This window comes from Mustelus asterias, chromosome 1 (genome assembly GCF_964213995.1).
Source record: "Mustelus asterias chromosome 1, sMusAst1.hap1.1, whole genome shotgun sequence".
In the NCBI taxonomy this organism is placed as follows: Eukaryota; Metazoa; Chordata; class Chondrichthyes; order Carcharhiniformes; family Triakidae; genus Mustelus; species Mustelus asterias.
This window is the reverse complement of record NC_135801.1, coordinates 17977479-17998993: the sequence shown is the minus strand read 5'-3', so window position 1 is coordinate 17998993 and position 21515 is coordinate 17977479. Positions and strand designations below refer to the sequence as shown.

The following is a 21515-nucleotide window of genomic DNA, read 5'->3' as shown; positions in this document are numbered from 1 at the left end:
TCCAAAGATTCACTACCCTCTGGCAGAAGAAGTTCCTCCTCAACTCTGTTCTAAATTGACTCCCCCATATTTTGAGGCTATGCTCCCTAGTTCTTGTTTCCATTGTACGTGGAAATAACCTCGCTGCTTCTACCCTGTCTAGCCCCTTCATTATCTTGTATGTCTGAGATCTCCCCTCAACCTTCTAAACTCCAATGAGTACAGGCCCAGTCTACTCGATCTCTCCTCATAAGCTAACCCCCTCATCTCCGGAATCAACCTGGTGAACCTTCTCTGTACCCCCTCCAAAGCTAGGATATCCTTTCTTAAATAAGGATATCAAGAGTCTAAAAAATGATAAGTCAGGGACAAGATATTATGAGATTTATTACCCAGGAAAGTTCTTGCTCTCCTGAAACCTCTTCATTCAAACATCATCAATCTGCAATCTTTGTGAAACTGATTCAACATCATTGCATCAACATCATTACTCAAACATCATCATCAATCTGCAATCTTTGTGAAACTGACTAGCTGTGTCCCTAAAATCTGCACACTAAATAATTGCATGCTGGAAGTTTAGGCAAAGTATCTTTTCCCTTGCGTTTCATTTTGTAGTTGATTGCTGCTCATCTAGAAGCTAATTGTGCAAAGTTTCCACTGAAGGCTTGGGTTAGTAAATGGCAGTTACACTTTTGCTGCATAAATATCAGGTAATGACCATCACCAAGAAAAGCTCAGCCACCCCTTCCTAACTTTCAACAGTACCACCATCACCATCCTGGGATTCATACTGATCATGTCTGTAACTTAACCTTCCTAATCCATGCCACCATTACAAAAACTGGGCACTCTGACAGGTGGCTTACTTTCTGACCCCTCAAAGACTTCTATGTTCAGGATTCAAGCATTAGTCCAACCTGAGACCGATCATGGTTTCAAGCCACATTTTCAGAAATTCAGGGAATGATACAGTTTCAGAGATATCATCTTTTGTCTAAGACATCTCCAACAAGAGAGAATCTAACCATCTTCCCTTGACATTCAATGACATTACCATCACCGAATTCCCCCACTATCAACATTCTGGGGGTTACCATTGACTTGAAACTGAACTGGACCAGCTATATAAATACAAGAGAAGGTTGGAAGCTGGTAATTCTGCAGAAAGTAACTTGCCTCCTGACTACCCATAGCCTGTTCACCATCTACAAGGCACAAATCAGGAATGTGATTGAATATTCTCCACTCGCCTGGATGAATGTAGCTCCAACAACATTCAAGAACCTCAACACTATTCAGGATCACTTGATTGGCACCCGATCCCGCTACCTTCAACATCCACTTCCTCCTCCACTAACACACAGAGACAGCACTGTGCATCATCAAGATGCAGTGTAGCAACTCGCCAAGTCTTCTTCAATAGCACCTTCCAAATTCATAACCTCATCACCTCAAAGGAAAAGGGCAGCAGATGCATGGGAACATCACCACCTGCAAGTTTTCCCCTCCAATCCACACACTATCCTGACTTGGAACTATATTTCTGTTTCTTCACTGTCGCTAGTCATAATCCTGTAACTCTGGAACAGCACAATGGTGTATCTACACCACATCGACAGCAGTGGTTCAAGAAGGCAGTTCACTACCACCTTTCCAAGGGCAATTGGGGATGGGCAATAAATGCTGACCTAGCCAGCAGCACCTACATCTCATGAATGAATAGATTTAAAAAAATCATATTCACATTTTTCCGTAGCTTTATGCAAAAGATTATTTGGCACTATTTTAGAGAAGTGGAGTTTTTGTATTGGTAAGTTCAAGGAGTTCTGTTGCCCTGGCTAAATTTTATGCTCCAACACTAACTGATTGTGAGATCTTGCAGCGTGTAAAGTGACCACACATTAAAAGTACTTGATTGGCAGTGAAGCACTTTGGATGACAAATGCTTGTTCTTTCTTTAAATCAGAAGTCTAATGGAATATTCACCTTTCATCAGATTGGCTACAGTGGCCTTCAGGAGAAAAGGGCACCATTAGATATCCTAAAAATTGGCCTGTCCTTCAGGAGAGGAAACTTGCCTGATTCGGGTCTTGGATATTTTCTAGGCACTAAAGGCACAATATAAATGCAAGCTGTTGTTTGCTATTCCTAACAGAATCCAGACTCTGCTATTTTCAAAATAAGTCAGGCAAGTCTGATTTAAAGGGGCCGAGATGAGAGAATTGTCCCTTCCTGTCTCACTATGAAGTAGCCTGTCAACCATGGCTTTCCACAAACTGGCTTATTGAGGTTTAAGTTATAATTTCAATATTTGGATCCTCTGATGTTTGTTTTAAATCTGTATGGCTTCACCTTGTTTCAAAACATTGTTTCTCAGTTTTTAAACAAAAACAAATCAAAAATCCTGAAACATAACTGAGCCCTGAATATGGGGTTCCGTATGGCTATTCCCATGTCCTTACGATGGGAGTAGAATATGCACATCAGTAGAATATGAGCCAGAGGAAAAGCAAATAATTGAGGCATGCAAAATAAGCCTTACACTAAAGGAGACCACCTTGGTTCCTTGTGGTTATCCCCTTGTGATGTGCTTAAAAATGCAACAGTCATTAAGGACGTATAGAAGAAACTGCATCTCCTGTCACCTCCACACAAACACGTAAACCAAAGAATGGCCATATCTCAATGTAGTGGACTTTGCATCAGCAAGTGGTATTATTTTGGACAAACAATAGGTGCTTTTACCTCAGTGTCTCCCTGTACGGCTCTTAAATTTATCCTGGTTTTGCACTGAAGTACTTCCTGAGGACCAGAGCTGCCAACTGTGGTGGACCTCAGTTGTGTCTTTGTCCTATATGGACCACCGTTGTGTGTGCTTGTCATACCTGGACACATCCCCTTCCAGTTTGGTTCCTCCCCTCGGCACCTAGTATAAAGGTGGCTGTCTCCTCCCCCTTGTTCAGTCCAGGTTGGTTATTTGTTGGGATCTGCTCCTGATTCTGTTGTGAATAAAAGCCTACACTTATATTGGCATATCGGTAGTCTTTCGCCTTATTGATAGCGCATCACCTACATTACATGTTTCTTAGAATTGAAGAGGCATTGGTGTCAGGGCTTCTGAGTCCCAGCGAACTCTTTGGGCTGAGTTATCACTGGACTTGTCAGTCGCTTGGTTCTGTATCTTGCCATCAACTTGAGCAAGCATCTAAGGACTCTAATAAAAAACAATCCCAGGCTGTTGTTGTGAGGTAGATAATCCATGCCACTAGTGCCAGGTCCTGGATCTGAATGCCCACTGATCAGTGATGGGGTGGACATTGGTATCATTTATGTCCTGCAGAACCTGAAAGATGGCACCTTGCAACTGTTGCACACAAGCTAGTTTTTGACCCAATTGGCGTTTAAGACACTTGAAATCCTTGCAACTGTGGGATCAGTGAATCAAGCAGCTGTGACAGCATTTCTGCAAATGTATTAGAGCGACAAACCACCCAGCACTCGGTGTGCATGCATGATTAAAGTTTTTAAGAAAATACAAATGGAAAACTCTTTGAAAGTGCTACCTCCAGGTCAGAGAAGCCCTCATTTTACATGTTAACCCAGAGATATTGAGCTCTATTTGTTATCTGTTTATAGCCTGGAGTATAGCACTCAACAGTAGAGTGAACTGATTCATTATCATTGTCATAAAATCTATATCTTCACACAGTTGAAGGAGAAGAATCACTTGAAATGTCATAACCTGTCTTCTTTCTCTTTTCAGATGAATGGCCATCTCTTTTTCTTACATTTTCAATTTTTATTTCAGATTTTCATCATTTGCAGTTTATTTAATTTTGTATGGTTTCTGACTCATTTAAACAGTTTATATGTGATAGTCACAGGTTATATATAATCTGAGTGAACAGTTGTATCAATTCTGTTTTCACAATTTATATCTGATATTCACAGTTTCCCTACACTGTTTTATTTAAGTCTACTATTACTCAATATTTGTGTTATTCGCTTTGTGTCATTCACACAAACTATGGCTGTGCCATTTGTTTGGTTTATACGGTAATCATTTACTCTTGAAACAGGTTTGAAGACCAGGGAATATTAGCATATCCCACTAACATTTTTCATTGTGGAAGCACAGATACAATCCACACACTGCTTACGAGACTGGTATTGAAAAGACTTGCAAGCACTCTCCTCATTGACTGTTTTGTGACTTGACTGTTCACGCTATCCTAAGCAAGATTATGTAAAATAGTCCTGAACGGAGCTCTGGGATGCTGCGTCTTTATGGGTTAACGATCAAATCATTAAAGATATCAGGGGATATGGGATTGTGTGGGAAGATTACGTTGAGGGAGATCTGCCATGATCTAGTTGAATGGCTGAGCAGGTTCGAGGAGCCAAATGGCCCACTCTGCTCTTATTTCCTATGTTCCTATGATGTTTCCCAACTAGATTCTCTTACACCTGTGTGTTCTGTCTATGTCCAGGAAGTATGCATGTGCTTGTTATGTTGTCATTTTGGAGACTTTGGCCACGTAGCACCTGAGAAACAGCTCAATTTTTCAGCTGATGTCTTTTATATGAACCACTATATTGCAGCACATCAGTGGGCCCAGTCCTTACAGGGTTGTACCAAAGCAAGCAGGAATAGAACAGTATTATGGCTTGTTCCATTAACAAGATTGTCAGCAGCAATAGTACTCTCATGCACTTGGAAGCCTTCTCCTGCATGTCCACATGGATCCAGTGCATTTTTGGCATCTCTAATAGCACCACTATACATTAGTCAATCTATTAAGTGGGCCCTGAGAAAACCTATACTTTGTCAACTTGGCCCCCAACATATGAGGATATAATGGCAACACCACTAGAGATCTGTCACATTCTCTGTGATCTTGAATTAGAGATTCACCATTTAAACCTCTTCTCCAATTCTATCCAGATAATCAACATAATTGTGAACAGCATGATGGTTTTAGAAATTAAAAAAATCATGATGACATTACATAAACAAAGATGAGTTGAGCCCGTCAATTAAAATAATTTCAATAGTAAGTGAATTAGTAGATTAATTGCCATGTATGATTTGACAATGTACAGTAATTTATGATTTTAATTGTCTTGTTGATAGGTTACATTGTTATTCCCACTGTTCCCAGTGAATGATGAGCAGCAGGAATCTATGCAGGTTATTCAAAATATAAATGATTATAACAGAAGATTTTCTGGTCAGCCCAGATCTGTGAGTATACAAGAATTTTATGACTTTAAATCATTAGTTAATTCTAAAAGTTAACAGTGATTACTAAAAAATATTTTTGATTAAAGTATTTGTATTTCAGTAGCTCTGTAGCCCCATATTCACCATTTTCTATGGGGAGTAGTTAAATCTAAATTGATGTGCATCTTGCCACACCTAAATTTGATCCAGATTTCAAGGGGTAACCATCTTCTGGAATGTGCTTTCAAGAAATCCTTCCTTCTCATAACTGACATGACTGTCTATAGTTATTGCATATGTCCTTCTGAGTCCTGAAAAGCCTCTTTCATTCCTCGGTGTCTCAAACATTCTGAGCTTCCAGAATTTTGTTCAAGTATGTTCTACAAGTGTTGCCCATACTGCCATACTAAAGGTAAAGTCCCCATAGTCCCAGATGACCATAGGCCACTCTCCCCTTTTGAGAGAGAGAGCTGACTGGTGGTGATTTAACCTGAGAATCACCACATTCGGGAATGGGGCAAGGTGGAGAAGGCAGGCCTTCATGAAACTACTGCCATATTAATTATGCACTAGTTGATTAACCTCCCACCCAACTCCCATTGAACCACCTATTTCATTCTCAGACCAAATTCTCTCTTATGATCAAACTCATTCTGTTTCTTCCCACTCGGGTGTTAATTATGTACTACAGCTCAGATCTTCTGCAAGGTCTATCCAAACAAATCCTTCATACTCTGTCATCTCTTATTGACTATAGTGCTTTTGTTTTTCAATGTACCAAAGCTATGCTGCAGGATTCAATAATTGGCACTGAAGGGTGTAAAAATCTTTAACCTAGGCTTCCTTTCTGGGAATGGTTAAATAGTATATTTTCTTGTAAATTTGAATCTGTTTATTCACCAACTCCAATGGAGTTATCGTTTCTATACAAATTTGTGGCAATTTCTCATTCAATACTTACATTGTTACTTCAATAGTTCTGTTCCTGCCTCTCTTTGCCTCAGCTTCTTTATGTAATCTGCTGTTACAATTATGGGTTGAGTTTAAAAGACTTATCATGAAAATTGGCCACTTGCATAATTACAGGCCCCAGTGGTGAACTTGTCTTATCCAAAATTTGAATTGGGTTCTGTCTGACTGTTTCTCGCTCCCTACAAAAATCAGGATTGTGCATGTAGTTCACCGAATGCTCAATTTTATCTAAACAGGACAAAATCCAAAAACCCATTTTTTTCCCCCTATTCATTAATAATAATCTTAATTGAGTCCAGTGACCATGTCCATTTGCCCCTCGCCTCTCTGTCTCTTGGTCTCCAAGATTTGATCTGTAATGACTGCTGAAAACATGAAACTTGGGGAGACTGGACAGAGCAGAGTTGGGAGTCAGGTCAGATCTAGTTATGGTACATACTGCTAGACTGAAATGGGAGAAGTAGCTCTGCAACAGGCAAAGATTTTGTTAAAGGGAGAATCACTGTGTTCCAGAGAGAAGTGTTTTGCGATTGAGCTGCTGATTTTCAATCAATTAATTTCATTTGTTCAATTCACTGAAGCAATTCTAAAATTTCTGGGTCTGCACTGGATATTTTCTTAGGCTCAGTATCACCAGTCATTCCACTAAACTTTCCTTAAATCTTCTATAACTGGGAATATACGTTTACTGCCCGATTATTTATTTAAGCTGAAGCATAGCTCTGGAACTATAACAATAAGATGCCTTGTTTCAGATTCCAGGATCTCACACAAGACCATGAGACATAGGAGCAGAAGTAGGCCACTCGGTCTATTGAGTCTGCTCTGCCATTCAGTGAGATCATGACTGATCTGATGTGATCCTCAACTCCACTTTCCTGCCTTATCCCCATTACCCTTGATTCCCTTACTGATTAAAAATCTGTCTATCTCAGCTTTGAATATACTTAACAACCAATACTATTGCAGATTCACTACCCTCGGAGAGAGAAAATTCCTCCGCATCTCTGTCTTAAATGGGTGACTCCTTACTCTCGAGATTATACCCTCTGGTACTAGACTCTCCCATAAGGGGAAACAACATCTCCTCATCTACCCTATCAATACCCCTGAGAATCGTATATGTCTCAATAAGGTCGCCCCGCATTCTTCTAAACTCAGAGTACAGGCCTAACTGACTCGAGCCTCCTCCTTGTAAGAAAATATCTCCATACCTGGGATCAACCTAGTGAATCTTTACTGGACTGCCTCCCAATGCCAGTATATCTTCCCTTTTAGATAAGGGGACCATGGTAGCACAGCAGAGCTTGATACGCGGCAGTATAGCATAAGTTTGGGAACGCAGAGCGGCAGTGGAGCGCACAGCCGAGAGCACAGAGCAGCAATTGAATGCGAGTCCAAACTCTCATTCTGCAGAGGTGGAGCGCGAATCCAAGCACGCATTGCGGCAGTTGAAGGGCAGCTAATGGAGATGGGCAGTTGACCTTGGGAGTTGAAGAGTCTGGAGGCCTTTAGTTGTCCTCCTTTGTAAATAGTTCTTTCTGAATAAATAAATTAATTACTTTCTCCTGCCAAGTAATTGTAGAGGTTCGTAATTATTACAAGGACCAAAACTTTTCAGTATTCCAGGTGTAGTCTAACTAGTGCCCTGTTTTAACAAGACTTCCCTAATTTATACTCCATTTCCTTTGAAATAAAGGTCAACCTTCCATTTGCTATCCCTATTACCTGCTGAACTTGCATGCTAGCTTATTGTGATTTATGCATGAGGACCCCCAAATCCCCCTCCTACAGCTTTCTCCAGTCTTTCTCCATTTAAATATTCAGCTCCCTTATTCTTCCTATCAAAGTGCATAACTTCTCATTTCCTAAATTATATTCCATTTGTCCCCTTTTGTCCCCTCACTCGTATCTCTCTGTAGACTTTGTGTCGTCCTCACCACTTCCTTTCCACCTATTTTTGTGTCATAAATTTGGCAATAGTGCATTCTGTTCCCTCTTCCAAGTCGTGAATATATATTATAAACAATGGTACAATTGTGGCCCCAGCATTGATCCCTGTGGCACTCCACTAGTTACAGGTTGCCATCCTGAAAGTGCCTCTCTTATCCCAGGTTTCTCTTTCTCCTATCAGTTAGGCAATCCTCTATTTATGTTTATATACTACCCACAATAACATGGGCCCTTATTTTATTCAGTAGCTTTTTGTGTGGTACCTTTATCAACCTTTCTTGGAAATCCAAGTATATTACATCAACTGGTTCCCCTTTATCTATCCCGTTTGTTACCACCTCAAAGAATTCCAATAAATTTGTCAGGCATGATTTCCCCTTGATGAAGCCATGCTGATTCTGCTTGATTATATTATGTATTTCTAAACTCTCTGTTATTATAATGGACTCTTGACATTTTGTCAATGATGTTAAGCTAACTGGCCAATATTTACCTGTTTTTTTGACACACTCCCTTTTCGAAAAGGGGTGTTACATTGGCAGTTTTTCAATCCTCTGGGACTTTTCCAGAATTTAATATTTTTGAAAGATTACTACCAGTACATTCACCATGTCTGTAGTTACTTCCTTTAATATCCTAGGATGCAACCCATCAGGTCCCAGGGGACTTACCGGTCTTCAGCCCCATTAGTTTCCCTAGTACTTTTTCACAAGTGATAGCTGTTGTATTTATTTTCTCCTTTTGCCCATATCCTATGTTTCAAAAAGCAAGTTTAAAAAAGCACTCCAGGCCAATTGTAAACTCATAAGTTGATTTATTTTGCATTTAAGATATAAATGAACAAAATGCAGTTTTCACAGCACCACTGAGCTATTTCCTATCACTCTTGTTAATGCAATATTTGCTCTTTTAATGAAGGCAGCCTCATTTTACAAGGCAGCACCCCTAAACTGATTGGTACCAACTTTAGAAAGAACCCTTGGTCTCTCGCTAACTGTTCCAAACTTAAACCTGAATTTGAAGATGAAGTCAAGCTTGACCTCTGACCATCGTCTCAGCTCATTATAAAAGGCAGGCTTGCCAAGTTGCCAATCAATGCTGCCATTTTGAATTTGTCCCCAATGGGTAAGCCCTAACGACTGCATTATCTGATTAGTTAATGCCCCTGCTAATGCATCTGACTGGAAAAGATTAAACAGAACAATTCCCTGAAATGTGTTAAGGCCTCTTCTCCATTGTATGCAGTCTGATTAGGTAATATTTTTAAAGGAAGGTCTGCATCCACGACCTATTTTTGCCAGATTTCCAGCTCAGTAGATATTTTTGATTATCAAGTAGCTGCTTCATAGGCTAACCCATTTCACTTTAAGATAGCTGATTCCTAAGTATTTTCAATTCCACAGCTCCAAAGCTATCAAGTCAGAAAAGTATGCTTCAGCTATGAGAAATGAGTCCTTGGTGATCTGAATGCAACTTTAATCAAATATATAAATTAAGTATAAAACATTCTAAGCCAAATAGGTTTTTTAAAAAAAAAATCTTTGTTCAAACAGATTATCTGGTTCATTCAATTCATTTGTCATCTAGAAGAAAATTGGGTATTGATATTTAGTCTTTTAAATGAACTCTTAATGTATCATGCATTTATAATGGTGGCATAATTTCATTTTTATTTTTTGTCTTGTATAAAATGAACTATCAGTCCCACGTGGTACAGATAGGCATTTTTAAAGTGTAATATATCTCATTTCTGTGGCAGTTTATAGATCGTATGTTGGATCTACCCACGCTTCTGCGTCATGCCTTCACAGAACTCTTTTCGATCGGTGGCCTTTTCTGGATGTTTCGAATACGAATTTTCCTCTGTTTGGCTGGTGCCTTATTCTATTTAGCATCACCGCTGGACTTTATTCCTGAAGCTTTCTTCGGAATTCTGGGATTTCTGGACGACCTATTTGTTATTTTCCTACTCCTCATCTATATTTCTATCATGTATCGAGAGGCAGTAACACAAAGACTGAACAGATGAATTAAAATCTCTAAAACAAGAGAAACATGATTTGCAATTAAGTTAAACGTGCACATATTTCCTGGAAGGCATATTGTTATCTCTGGTTGAGCAGGTTACAAGCTTTTGCAAACTGTGGGCTTCAAATTAAATAAATATGCAATTTTTAAATTTGTAATTACGGCATTTGTTTGCCAACCTTGCAAGTCAGTGAAATGAGAGAGGAAATACCAAGCTCCCAGTGTTGGAGAACTTCATCAGTTTCAGAGTTAAATTTTGAATTATTGCAGACTGGACAAGTTTCATTGAGTTGAATGTGGTAATTTGAGATATTCCATTTGGGGATAGTCAGATACAGGATTTTTAAAATGTAAGCTGTTTGTTTAAATTAAAACTGCAACAATGGTATAAATCATGAGGCTTGACTATGTGCTCCTGAGTTAGGTTCCCCTATAAATTTGTACTTTGTATACTATTATAGAGGAAAATTGAAATGTCGATTGTATGTGTAGTTAGGAACTTAAATATTAAAGGAACAGACCTTATTGTAAATAGAATGCAATGGTTTTTTTATCTGCATATTTTCTATGCTAATTCTTTTGTTTAATATTGGAAAGATTTTGCATTCTCGGCACGTAACAAAATGTGAACAAATTATTACTTTTTATTAAAATGTTCTGAATGCCTTGTTTATAATGCTGCTTGATCGGCATCCATTCCTTCCCCCTACTTACATAGAAGATACATTGCAGCAAGTTACCAAGGTTTCTTTAAGGGCAATAAGTGCCACTTTCTCAAAGTTGCACCGCATTCTGAATTGGAAATGTATTACTCTTCCTTCTCTCGCTGGCCCAAACCGGAACTCCTGACCTAACAGCCCTTTGGGAGTACCTTCAGCAGGGAGAGTGCAACAGTTCAATAGACAATAACTGGTGGCCTGTGCAGGCATAAATACGTGAATGAATGATACTTCACTATTCATTTCTCTGGACAGCACCTTCATGAACTGAAAGTTGCCGAGACTTGTGTTTTAAAGATAAAATAGTATGTTTGAAGTGATGACATTTGGATAGGAGGAATGCCAGACTATATTGGAGCACCTATATCTTTTGAGTGTAGTGCATTGGATAGGCTCCAACCTCTATGCTGTTCCAAATTTAAACTGGGATATAGTGGTCAGTGCCAAGGGAAATCCATAGGCTTCTCCTCTGAGGAATATGGTCTAAAAATATTGGCAGTGATGTAGTGACTGGTGGCCTGTTTCGGTCAATATCACTGAAACCCATCTACTAAGTTGGATGTTTTGCAATAGAGAGAATACTCACTACTGTAAGGAAGATGCAATTGTTTGCTAATTCCGAGTATGGAGGGAACTGAGTGTTCCCACTCATTGCTATCAGTGACTGCTTGAAAGAGCATGTTATCTTGGTATCAGATGAGTATTCCGCTCTCTTGTGATGCATTCCATGATAAAACAGTCTTCCACTAACTCATATTTAGATGCTAACTTGGAGTTGAATTAGTCAAAAAATAATGATATTACTCCACTCTCCCTTCTGCTTGAACTGCTTATCTACCTTTTGCTTTTCTCTGGCAATTGTCTCTTGCTCAACTATCCAATGGCAAAGCAATAAACACTATTAAGAACAAAAGATGTTTGAATAAAGAATGTATAAAATGGCTGTGCCTTAAGGTATGGCTTTGATTTTCAAGCTTGTGTACAAGAAAATTAGATGAAAAAATGATTAAGACTTTAGCACATTTAATGCAAAATGCATTATTTCAAAATTAGGCAAAAGAATGCAGAAGTAGATAAGTCTCCATTCTTATTGCATCAAGTTGGAAGAGCCCAATCTGTATTATAGTTAATTTTCAATTCAGTTCTTGGTACACTTTTGAATGACCAAAAGAGACATGCTGATAGTGGGAATGACTTTCTTAAAGCTCAGAATGCTGGGGTAATGCTTCCTTTATAGAATTATCTTGCTGTCCATGATGGTTCTCCATCAATGATCGAGAGAAATTACAGGAGTAAGCTACCCTGACGATTATCCCAGTGTTCCACTGGAATTTCAACAAATGGGCTTTAGAAATTGGGGGAAGAAACATTGCCAACTTTTGGCTAAAGTTGTAGCAGGTGAGAGCCACACAGTCCCTACAGTGCAGAAGGAGGCCATTCAGCCTATCTGGTCTGCACTGACTCTCTGAAATAGCATCTTACTCCAGCCCATTCCTCTGCAGCACCACCCTATCCCCACACATTTACCATGGATAATGCACCTAGCCTACACATCTTTAGTACTTAAGGGGCAATTTAGCATAGCCAATCCACCTAATCTGCACACCTATGGACTTAGAGAAGAGACTCATGCAGACAGAAAAATGTGCAAATGCCACACACATAGTCAACCAAGGCTGGAATGAAACCTGGGTCCCTGCTGTTTATGCATCTGTGCTAACCACTGTGCCACCATACCGCCCAAGGAAATTTTGTTGTAGGAGATTTGTGTGTAAAGTGAACGGCTTAGGGGAAAAGGAGGGCAGGGGTAGAAAGGGAAAAATATTTAAAGCAAACTAGCAGTGAATAGGGAAGTAAAGTTAAAAACAAAACTAAAAAACAGAAACAAAACTGCAGAGAAAAAAAAAATTAACAGATGATGATTGGGTCATTTCTCTTTAAAAGGTTGAGTAACTTGTGGTCTTTAAAATGACAGGTTTTGATCAGTGGGGAAGAGCAAAACCAGAGACCACCATTGAAATGAACACTACTGCTGGAGAGTTCCTGGAATTTATTGTAAACAGTGCCAAAGGTGATCCCACTAAGGATTAGAAAGAGGAAAAGATCCTATTCGCTTCTGTGCCAGAAACATTGTTCACATCTAGTTTTATTTGTTGAGTGCCTTTTGCTTAACCATCATCACTAAATTGAGCATGTTATTCTTGTAGCATATGCTACCCCTTAGTGTAGTTGCTTTCCACCCAAGTAGCTAAGCATCTTTTAAAAACCAGACTAATCTGTAGGATGGCAGGACTGTCTTTATGAGATCGAGGAAACTGGGCCTGTGTTCTCTTGAGTTTAGAAGAATAAGAGATGATCACATTGAAACTTAAAGTTTTAATGGGGGGGGGGGAAGTGAGGGTAGATGCAGGACGTATGTTTTTCCTGACTTGGGGCACTAGAACAGGGGACAGTAAGAGGCAATCCCTTTTGGACTGGGCTGAGGAGGAATCTCTTCAACAGAGGGCAGTGAATCTTTGGAAGTCCTCCCCAGAGGCCTGTAGAAGCTCAATCATCAAGTATGTTCAAGACAGAGAATGACAGATTTATAGGTACCAATGACATCAACGGGTATGGGGAAGGTAGACGATCAGCTGTGATCAAAGTGAAAGGCTGTTCAGGGTCAAGGGACCTACTTCTGCTCCTAAATCCCTAGCTCTGGTGAGCTCTTAGGCAGTAAATCACAAAATTGACTGGCACCTTCTAATTTGCGCAGGCCTGAAGTGATATCTGGTATAATTTTATTTTTCTGCAAACGTAAGATATTTCTTAGCACTGTTGCAATTTCAAAGGATGTTTTTAAGCAAAATGCAATCAAAATAGGGAAGAGATCACTGAACTCTTATCGGATACTTCCAGTCTAACACATTTTAAAAACAGATTTTAAACAATTGCAGTAAAACTAGTTAAAAGAGTATCACTCAGAAACCATTTTACAAAGACTTCAGTTTTCAAGCAGACAACGGAATCATTCTTTTGTTTAGATCTATGAAGTGCAATGACCCATGAGCTGCAGACATTCATAAGGGACATTTTAACAGAGGTTTAAAAAGATGGATATCACAGTATCCAGGTGTGTTAGCCATCCATGGGATAGGGGAAAACATTGAATTAGATGATTAGATAAATATTTAATGTTAATTATTGAAATCCTTTAAAATAGCTACAATCTCTTCCCCCATTTCAGAGCAAAGAACAAGATAAAGATGTCAACAACAATTTCATTAACTGGTTAGTATTAAAAAGAAACTTGTAAATGATGTGCCAGTTTCTTTAATGAGATTTGTTTCCTTTCCACAGAACGGAAGACACTACTTTTCAAACATACTAAACCCATGAATGATGGGCAAGTTTTTCCATCATTAGCACAGATGTGAAAGACAAGGCAATGTGCAAACTACAGCCTGTAGCAATACTGGATTTATTGGAATTTCCCAAATTTTTTTTGATAGCAGTCCTCCCCCAACATCGCGACTCCTGGGAGGCTGATCCAGCTAGATCATAGCATATCTTCAGTTTTGCTATTCACTTGTTTTTATGTATGAAGCTCTTTAAATACAGGAGCACCATCTTCCTAAAGCATTGAACATTACTTAAACTGGCGGTGGTTTATAACAATTTTAATCTTAATACAAGGGCATGTCAACTCGCAACAGAAACTGCTTGCAGATATCTGAAAATTGGTCAGAGAGCTTAGCAGTTTATTTCTTAAACTCAGTAAACAATACCACTGAACAAATATAATTGTGTCACTGAATAAAAAGCACCAGAAGTTGAAAAATAAGAAACTGTACAGGTAACGCAGGTCCAAGAACACGTGAAGCATATAAGTGTAGCAAAGAATCTGCATTTCCACAGCACATTTCTTGATTTCAAGATGACTCAAGCACACTAAAGCCAATGAAGTACTTTATAAGTGTAGGAACTGTTGTAATGGGAACTGCAATGGCCAATTTGTGGACACCAAGATCCCAAAAATTGGCAACGAAATAAATGACCAGATTGTTTTGTTGGTGTTCATTGTGACATGAGGAGAACTCCTCCACCCTTCTTCAAACAGTGGCACTTTATATTTTAGGGCTCTGGTTTAAATACAGCGCTCCATTAGTAGTGCATTAGTTCTTCCTCAGGGAAGAAGCCTGCGCAGTGGAGCTGGAAATTGGATACTTAAAGTCATCCATGCATTCTACAAGAATGTGGCTAAATTTACGTGAAACTCAACAGCCCTAGTCCATCCATGCAGCACTTCCCCTTAGATGTTTTAACACTGGCGTGAACCATATTTCTGATGCATTCAGTAACTGTACAAATACAAAATCAGAGATAATATATTATCCAAAACAATGTTGACAATTAACTCCACGTTATGCCCGTGTTCAAGTGTGACAATTAGTTGACAATCATTTTGTATGAAGTTTCAGTCTGAAAGATTGTACCATTAATTACTTTATACACAAACATTTGTTCCAGTGTATTTAATAGGATCTTAATTTAGTCGGACCTTTGCAATCTTTCACAAAAAAATGCAGTACAAAGCTTTGCTAAAAATCTAAATAAAAAAATCCTTAATCTTATGCTTTCTACTTCTACCTACACTTGAGGCTGTCCTTGGCAGGAAAAAGATCCACTATTTTCAAAGGGGAATCATTAATCTATTTTTGCGTGAATTCTCAGTTCCATTTTAAATAATAAACAGCAGATACCTTTTCCCCAAGGTAAGCGAAGTCTGTTTTGCAAGGAAAGTTTCCTTATTTATTTTGCTGAAAGGAAATTTTAAAGTATATTTAAATAGGATAGTTTCCAAGGATAGGTAAAATATCAAATATTCACAAGACAGCTGAAACTAGATCAGACATGAACATGTACACTGGCTGTCTCTTTATTCATCAAGATGAATTTGCTCCACCTAATCTTTCATGTTTTCTGATCATGCTTAGCAGCTTAGAGGGTACAAAAGTGAGTCAAGATAAGCATCCAAACTAGCACTTTTCAACAGAATTCAATTTCAACCAAGCCATATTAAAGGTTATTTTATTAAAAGCTGCCATTTTCCTCTGGTTTTAGAAGGCTGGAAGAAGCAAGCACCACTTGACATCCGTTGTTAACGTGATTCATTACTTTGTGTTTGAGGTGCACCACTTGCTCACGCAGGACACTGGCTGTCGAGGTTAATTCAAAGTTTTCTGACTTTAGAGTCTTTACTTTGTCTTCCAGTCTAGCAATCCGCTCCAGCTTCCGCCTCCGACAATTGGATGCTGCAATGCGGTTTCTCAGTCTCTTCTTTTCAGCTTTGACGTGCTGCCCCCCTTGGTCTAATGGGGAAAGTGGCGGAGATTCACTCAGTGGACCTACTTCAGGTACCGTCTGGGGCTCCTCTTGATATTTTGGACACACGAGCTGAGCCAAGGTTGAGAAATGGTGCTGTGCCGGTGCAGGACCCACATAGGGAATGTGCCCAGCGGAGTAATTTTCAGAACCGGTGTTGGACAGGCTTGGATTGTAGTTGCTGAGGTTAGTATACACAGGGACATCTCCTTTGGTCTGGTTCAGATGCAGATTGCCGTGATAGATTGAAGTGGAGGCATGGGCTGAGCACGGAGCTGCTGGCAAGACTAGATGCTGGTTCTGCTTGTGCAAATCCTGCAGTGCTTTAAGAAAGAGAGAACATCAAAATCATTGAATTATCCAGTGTGTAACAATGCACAGAAAGAGGCCATTCAGACCACCATGCTTATGCCAGCTGTGAAAGACCTATTCAAAATGTTTTCATTTTCAAGTACATGGTGTGGGTTAGGTTGATTGCCTATGCTAAATTGTCTCTTCATGTCAGGGGGATTAGCAACAAATTCATGGAGTTTTGAGGATAGGTCCTGGGTGGAATTGTTGTTGGTGCAGACTCGATGGGCCGAATGGCCTTCTTCTGCACTGTAGGGATTCTATTCTACATATCAAATTCCCTTCTACTTCATGCCTTTGTTTTCCCACTTTTTTATTTCCAGAGTATGTTATCCAGCATTCCAGATTAAACCTCATATTATGTCACAACTAAAGTAGATATTTACAAATGAGAGCATCCCCTTCAACTTAAAATTTATAACGTGAAGCGCGCTCAAGGGATTTTCACCAAGTCTTTTAAGACTTTAACCTTTCTTCTATGCCCAAGTTAGAGTGTTTCCTCTTCTGAAACTCATTGCCTTCAAGTTCTTGAACCTTAGTTGTTTCAGAATTTAAAATAGGTACAATAATTTGTACTTTGCTTTATTTCTGCACTCCCCTCAACTATTCTGAAAGATGAACCATAATGGGGTACTGTCACAGGGCAAATCTTCTAAAGGTCACAGTGGCTAGCACTGGTGTCTCACAACACCAGGGACCTGGGTTCAATTCCAGCCTCGAGTCGGTGTGTGGAGTTTGTATATTCTTCCCGTGTCTGCATGGGTTTTCTCTGGGTGCTCCGGTTTCCTCCCACAGTCTAAAGATGTGCAGGTCAGGTAGATTGGTCATGCTAAATTGTTCCTTAGTGTCAGGGTGATTAGCAGGGTAAATACGTGGGGTTACGGGGATAGGGCCTGGGTGGGATTGCTGGCGCTGCAGGCTCGATGTGTCAAATGGCCTCCTTCTGCACCGCAGGGATTCTATAATTCTAAGTGGCCATTCAAGCCTAGATCCTGATAGCTTATGTTCATATTTATATATATTTTTTAAGAACTCCTTTCAAACACAAAACATCCTCCTTCCTCAATGTAATCCATGCCCAAAAGTCTATACATTTCCTGCACTGTGAATTTTCAGATGCATTGCCCATATTGTAGCAATAACCACAGCATTTCACATTTTCTTTTGACACATCAGCTGACTGGTGGATTTTTTTTTGCCTCTTATCAATTATGCTGGTTACTTTTGTATTCATTTAACTTTTTCAAATACATTGAAGTATTGAAAATCATTCCCCCGGCCCCGGTCACATTTTCTCCAGCACATTGTGGTGACAATTGTACGGAACCAAATAACGTGAGCAAGCCGAAATGATATAGTCATTAAAACAACAATTATGCTAGATTGATGTCTGAGATTCAGTAGCCTTCCCAATGTAGATCTAATCAGTCAACAGTTTAAAAAGTTAAATGAAGTCCAAAACTCTATACAGGATACTGTAAATATTTGGAAAGCATCAGTATTGAGGAGGTTATGAGCTAAATCACAAAGCAAAGGCCAGATGATCCCATGCTTACATCTTTGAAGTTATAAAGACAACCAGGTTAGGCAGAAGCACGAGTCTTGCAATGTACTAACATCTTATGAGTTCTCTCCATAGATTTTCAGAGGGCCTTTATTATACATAGTGGAAGATCATATGCGTCGCACGACTTTCACTTGTCTACATGATGATGCTTTTGAAACATGACTGGCTCCAGGCCATCTTCAGGGACACATACCCATTTAGAGGCAATGGTTATCTAATCTTAAAGATGCATTGTTTATTAATGGGGAAAAGGGAAATCAAATGCAGCAAGTATGCTTTCTTTGCAACTATCATGCTTTGTATACAACTTTAGTACAACACAATGGTGCAAACACTTTAAAAAGTTCTTCCAATGCTGCTGTATTGATTATTAGAATGTCTGGCAATCGTGACTTAATCAAACGTACCACAAAATAAAAGTAATATTGATTTAAAATTCTAACCCTCGTTCCTGTTGGGTCATTCAATTAGATAACCATACAACTTTATACAACTACAGTATAACTTCCATCACTTTGTATTACAGTGAGATAAAGGCCAACATTCCAATACCTTTTTTTGGTTTTCTCTTTCTTGTACCTGACCAGTCTAGTTTAAGAATTTTTTGTACATGGACCCCAGTCCCTCTGTACCGCCAGCTTTTCGCCATTTAGAAATCCAATCCATCTTTCTTGGATCTAGATTTGATTACCTCAAATTTCCCCTCACTGAACCCCACCCACCAGTTTCTAAACCCATCATGTTAATTTCCAACTTTCTATAGGGTAAGTGGAGCTGAGTCCACGAAAAGATCAGCCGTGATCTTATTGAATGGCAGAGCAGGCTCGAGGTGCCAGATGGCCTATTCCTGTTCCTAGTTCTTATGTTCCCATCAATATTTAGCCACATCATCCCAATAAAAAGATAAGGCATAAAAGACAAAGTCACCATAGTCCCAGATGACCATCCGGAGGATCACCACACCTCAGGTGAGGGGCAAGATTAAGAAGGCAGGCCTTCATGAATAACCTCAGCCGGTACAGGAATTGAACCAGCATTGCTGGCCTCGTTGTGCATCATGAACTAGCTGTCCAACGAACTGAGCTAAACTGGTTCCCAAAGACAAAACATAACATGCACCCAACTGCAATCTTTCTATAGACACTTACAGTAAGAGTGAGAGTTTTCAATCTGGTCTCTGCTTCCCAACAAGAATCCCCGACCTGCAAATTGTAATGCAAAGATTAGGCTTCAAAAATCCAAAATGCATTTCAGTTATTTAAATTCATAGAAATCATTGAATCATACAGTGTAGAAGGAGGCCATTCAGCCCATCGAGTCTGCACCAACTACAATCCCACCAAGCCCTACCCCCCATAAACCCATGCATTTACCCTAGCTAGTCCCCCTGACGTTATGGGGCAATTTAGCATGGCCAATCCATCTAACCTGCACATCTTTGGACTGTGGGAGGAAACTGGAGCACCCGGAGGAAACCCACGCAGACACGGGGAGAACGTGCAGACTCCGCACAGACAGTGACCCAAGGCCGGAATTGAACCTGGGTCTCTGGCACTGCGAGGCAGCAGTGCTAACCACTGTGCTGCCCACATTAGATTAGTTATTTAAATTATTTACAGGTGAGCAACACAAATCAGAAATCAAATGGAAGACTCAGTTACAGAAATAGTCCGAGATTAAAACTCTAGACTGTCAATATTTTAAACAATCTGTTAAATCTAGTGAAATGCTCTCAAGTGCTTTACAAAGGGACAGATGATGTGGAATAGGCGACAAGCCAAGGTGGTGAGTCAAAGCAGAATTAAAGGACTGGTCTTTAAGGAAGCGTTGGAAGGATATTCAGAGGGGGCCTGCCTTAAATGTCCAGTCGCCTAAACTCACACCGACTGGGAGGCTGAGAACGGGGCAGACATGCAGAGTCCATGTGCAGCTGGAGGGAGTTTAATAAAGGACAGGCCGGTCTGCCAGGGTACCCACAGCGGGGGGGCAGTCACTGCGGGCCGACTGAGGGAGGAAGCGGGGATCTCCGCTCTGTGACTGCCCGAGGCTCCGGGCCCGCACGCGGGCCCAGCACTGGCCGGGAAGCCCCCGGGCCCTCTCGCTCTCTCCGGATCCCCGGGCCCTCTCTTGGCTGGCAGGCCCGGGCCTCGGCCCTCTCTCGCTGACAGGCAGGCCGCTCGCTCTCCTCACCTTTCACAAAGGGATGCGCCAGGCCCTCCAGCTCCCTCCTGGAGCCGGGCCCGTCCGCCGGGCCCTCCAGCTCCGCTGGGGAGCTCTGCGGCAGCGTGTGCTGCTGGGAGCCGCCTCTCGGGTTGTCCGCCGCCTGTTGCTGCTGCTGCTGCTGCCGCTCGGCCGCGTTTTTCTTCTCCATCATCATCATCAACATCGCCGCCGTCGAAGCCGAGTGGAGGTGTCCGCCGACACTCACTGCCTCATCCTGGTGGAAAGGCGTTCCCATCCGGCTGATCCTGGCCTCAAAGGCAGGCGTGTGGACCCTAGCAGCCACCGATCATGAAGCTGGAACGTGGCGCCAGCCCGGCCGGTGACGCACATCCACGCGCTCGTGACGCACATTCTAATAATAGCCACGACGTCATCCCGCGCCCCGGCGTGCGTCATCACGTAGGCCCGCTGACGTAACCCCGTCCCCCTCACAGCAGCCGCTGACGTGACCCCGCCCCCAGTCGCTGACGTAACCCCACCCCCAGTCGCTGACGCAACCCCGTCCCCCCCCCCACAGCAGCCGCTGACGTGACCCCGCCCCCACGGCAGCAAGCCAGCCCGCCCACTGGGGCTCTTATCGCTCATGATGTGGAGATGCCGGCGTTGGACTGGGGTGGGCACAGCAAGAAGTCTCACAACACCAGGTTAAAGTCCAACAGGTTTATGTGGGAGCAAAAGCCACGAGCTTTCGGAACGCTGTTCCTTCGTCAGGTGAGTGGGAGTTCTGATCACAAACAGGGCACAAAGGCACAAACTCAATTTACAGGAATAACGATTGGAATGTGAATCTTTACAGCTAATCAAGTCTTAAAGGTACAGCCAATGTGAGTGGAGAAAGGGTTAAGCATAGGTTAAAGAGATGTGTATTGTCTCCAGACAGGACAGTTAGTGAGATTTTGCAAGCCGAGGCAAGTCCTGGGGGTTACAGATAGTGTGACATGAACCCAAGATCCCGGTTGAGGCTGTCCTCATGTGTGCGGAACTTGGCTATCAGTTTCTGCTCAGCGACTCTGCGCTGTTGTGTGTCGTGAAGGCCGCCTTGGAGAACGCTTACCCGAAGATCAGAGGCTGAATGCCCGTGACCGCTGAAGTGGAAGAGAACAGTCTTGCCTGGTGATTGTCGAGCGGTGTT

General features: G+C 41.1%; 2 protein-coding genes across 3 annotated transcripts in view; one reads left to right on the top strand and one right to left on the bottom strand.

The window, feature by feature from the left end:
- Window positions 1-13313, top strand: part of rnf170 (ring finger protein 170) — a 44654-nt gene extending 31341 nt beyond the window's left edge. For both annotated transcript variants that reach the window (XM_078210165.1, XM_078210159.1), the window contains exons 6-7: window positions 5117-5227; window positions 9891-13313. In XM_078210165.1, coding sequence (XP_078066291.1) covers window positions 5117-5227; window positions 9891-10160 — 381 coding nt within the window. In that variant the 3' untranslated portion in view covers window positions 10161-13313. The remainder of the gene's footprint in view (window positions 1-5116; window positions 5228-9890) is intronic.
- Window positions 13314-14522: 1209 nt separating this feature from the next.
- Window positions 14523-20707, bottom strand: LOC144491856 (transcription factor Jun-like). The gene is made up of 3 exons (XM_078210149.1): window positions 20351-20707; window positions 19309-19362; window positions 14523-16565 (listed from the first exon to the last, which is right to left on the bottom strand). The coding sequence occupies exons 1-3, from the start codon at window positions 20616-20618 to the stop codon at window positions 15952-15954; spliced, it is 936 nt and encodes a 311-aa protein (XP_078066275.1). The 5' UTR covers window positions 20619-20707; the 3' UTR covers window positions 14523-15951.
- Between the last annotated feature and the right edge of the window lie 808 nt (window positions 20708-21515).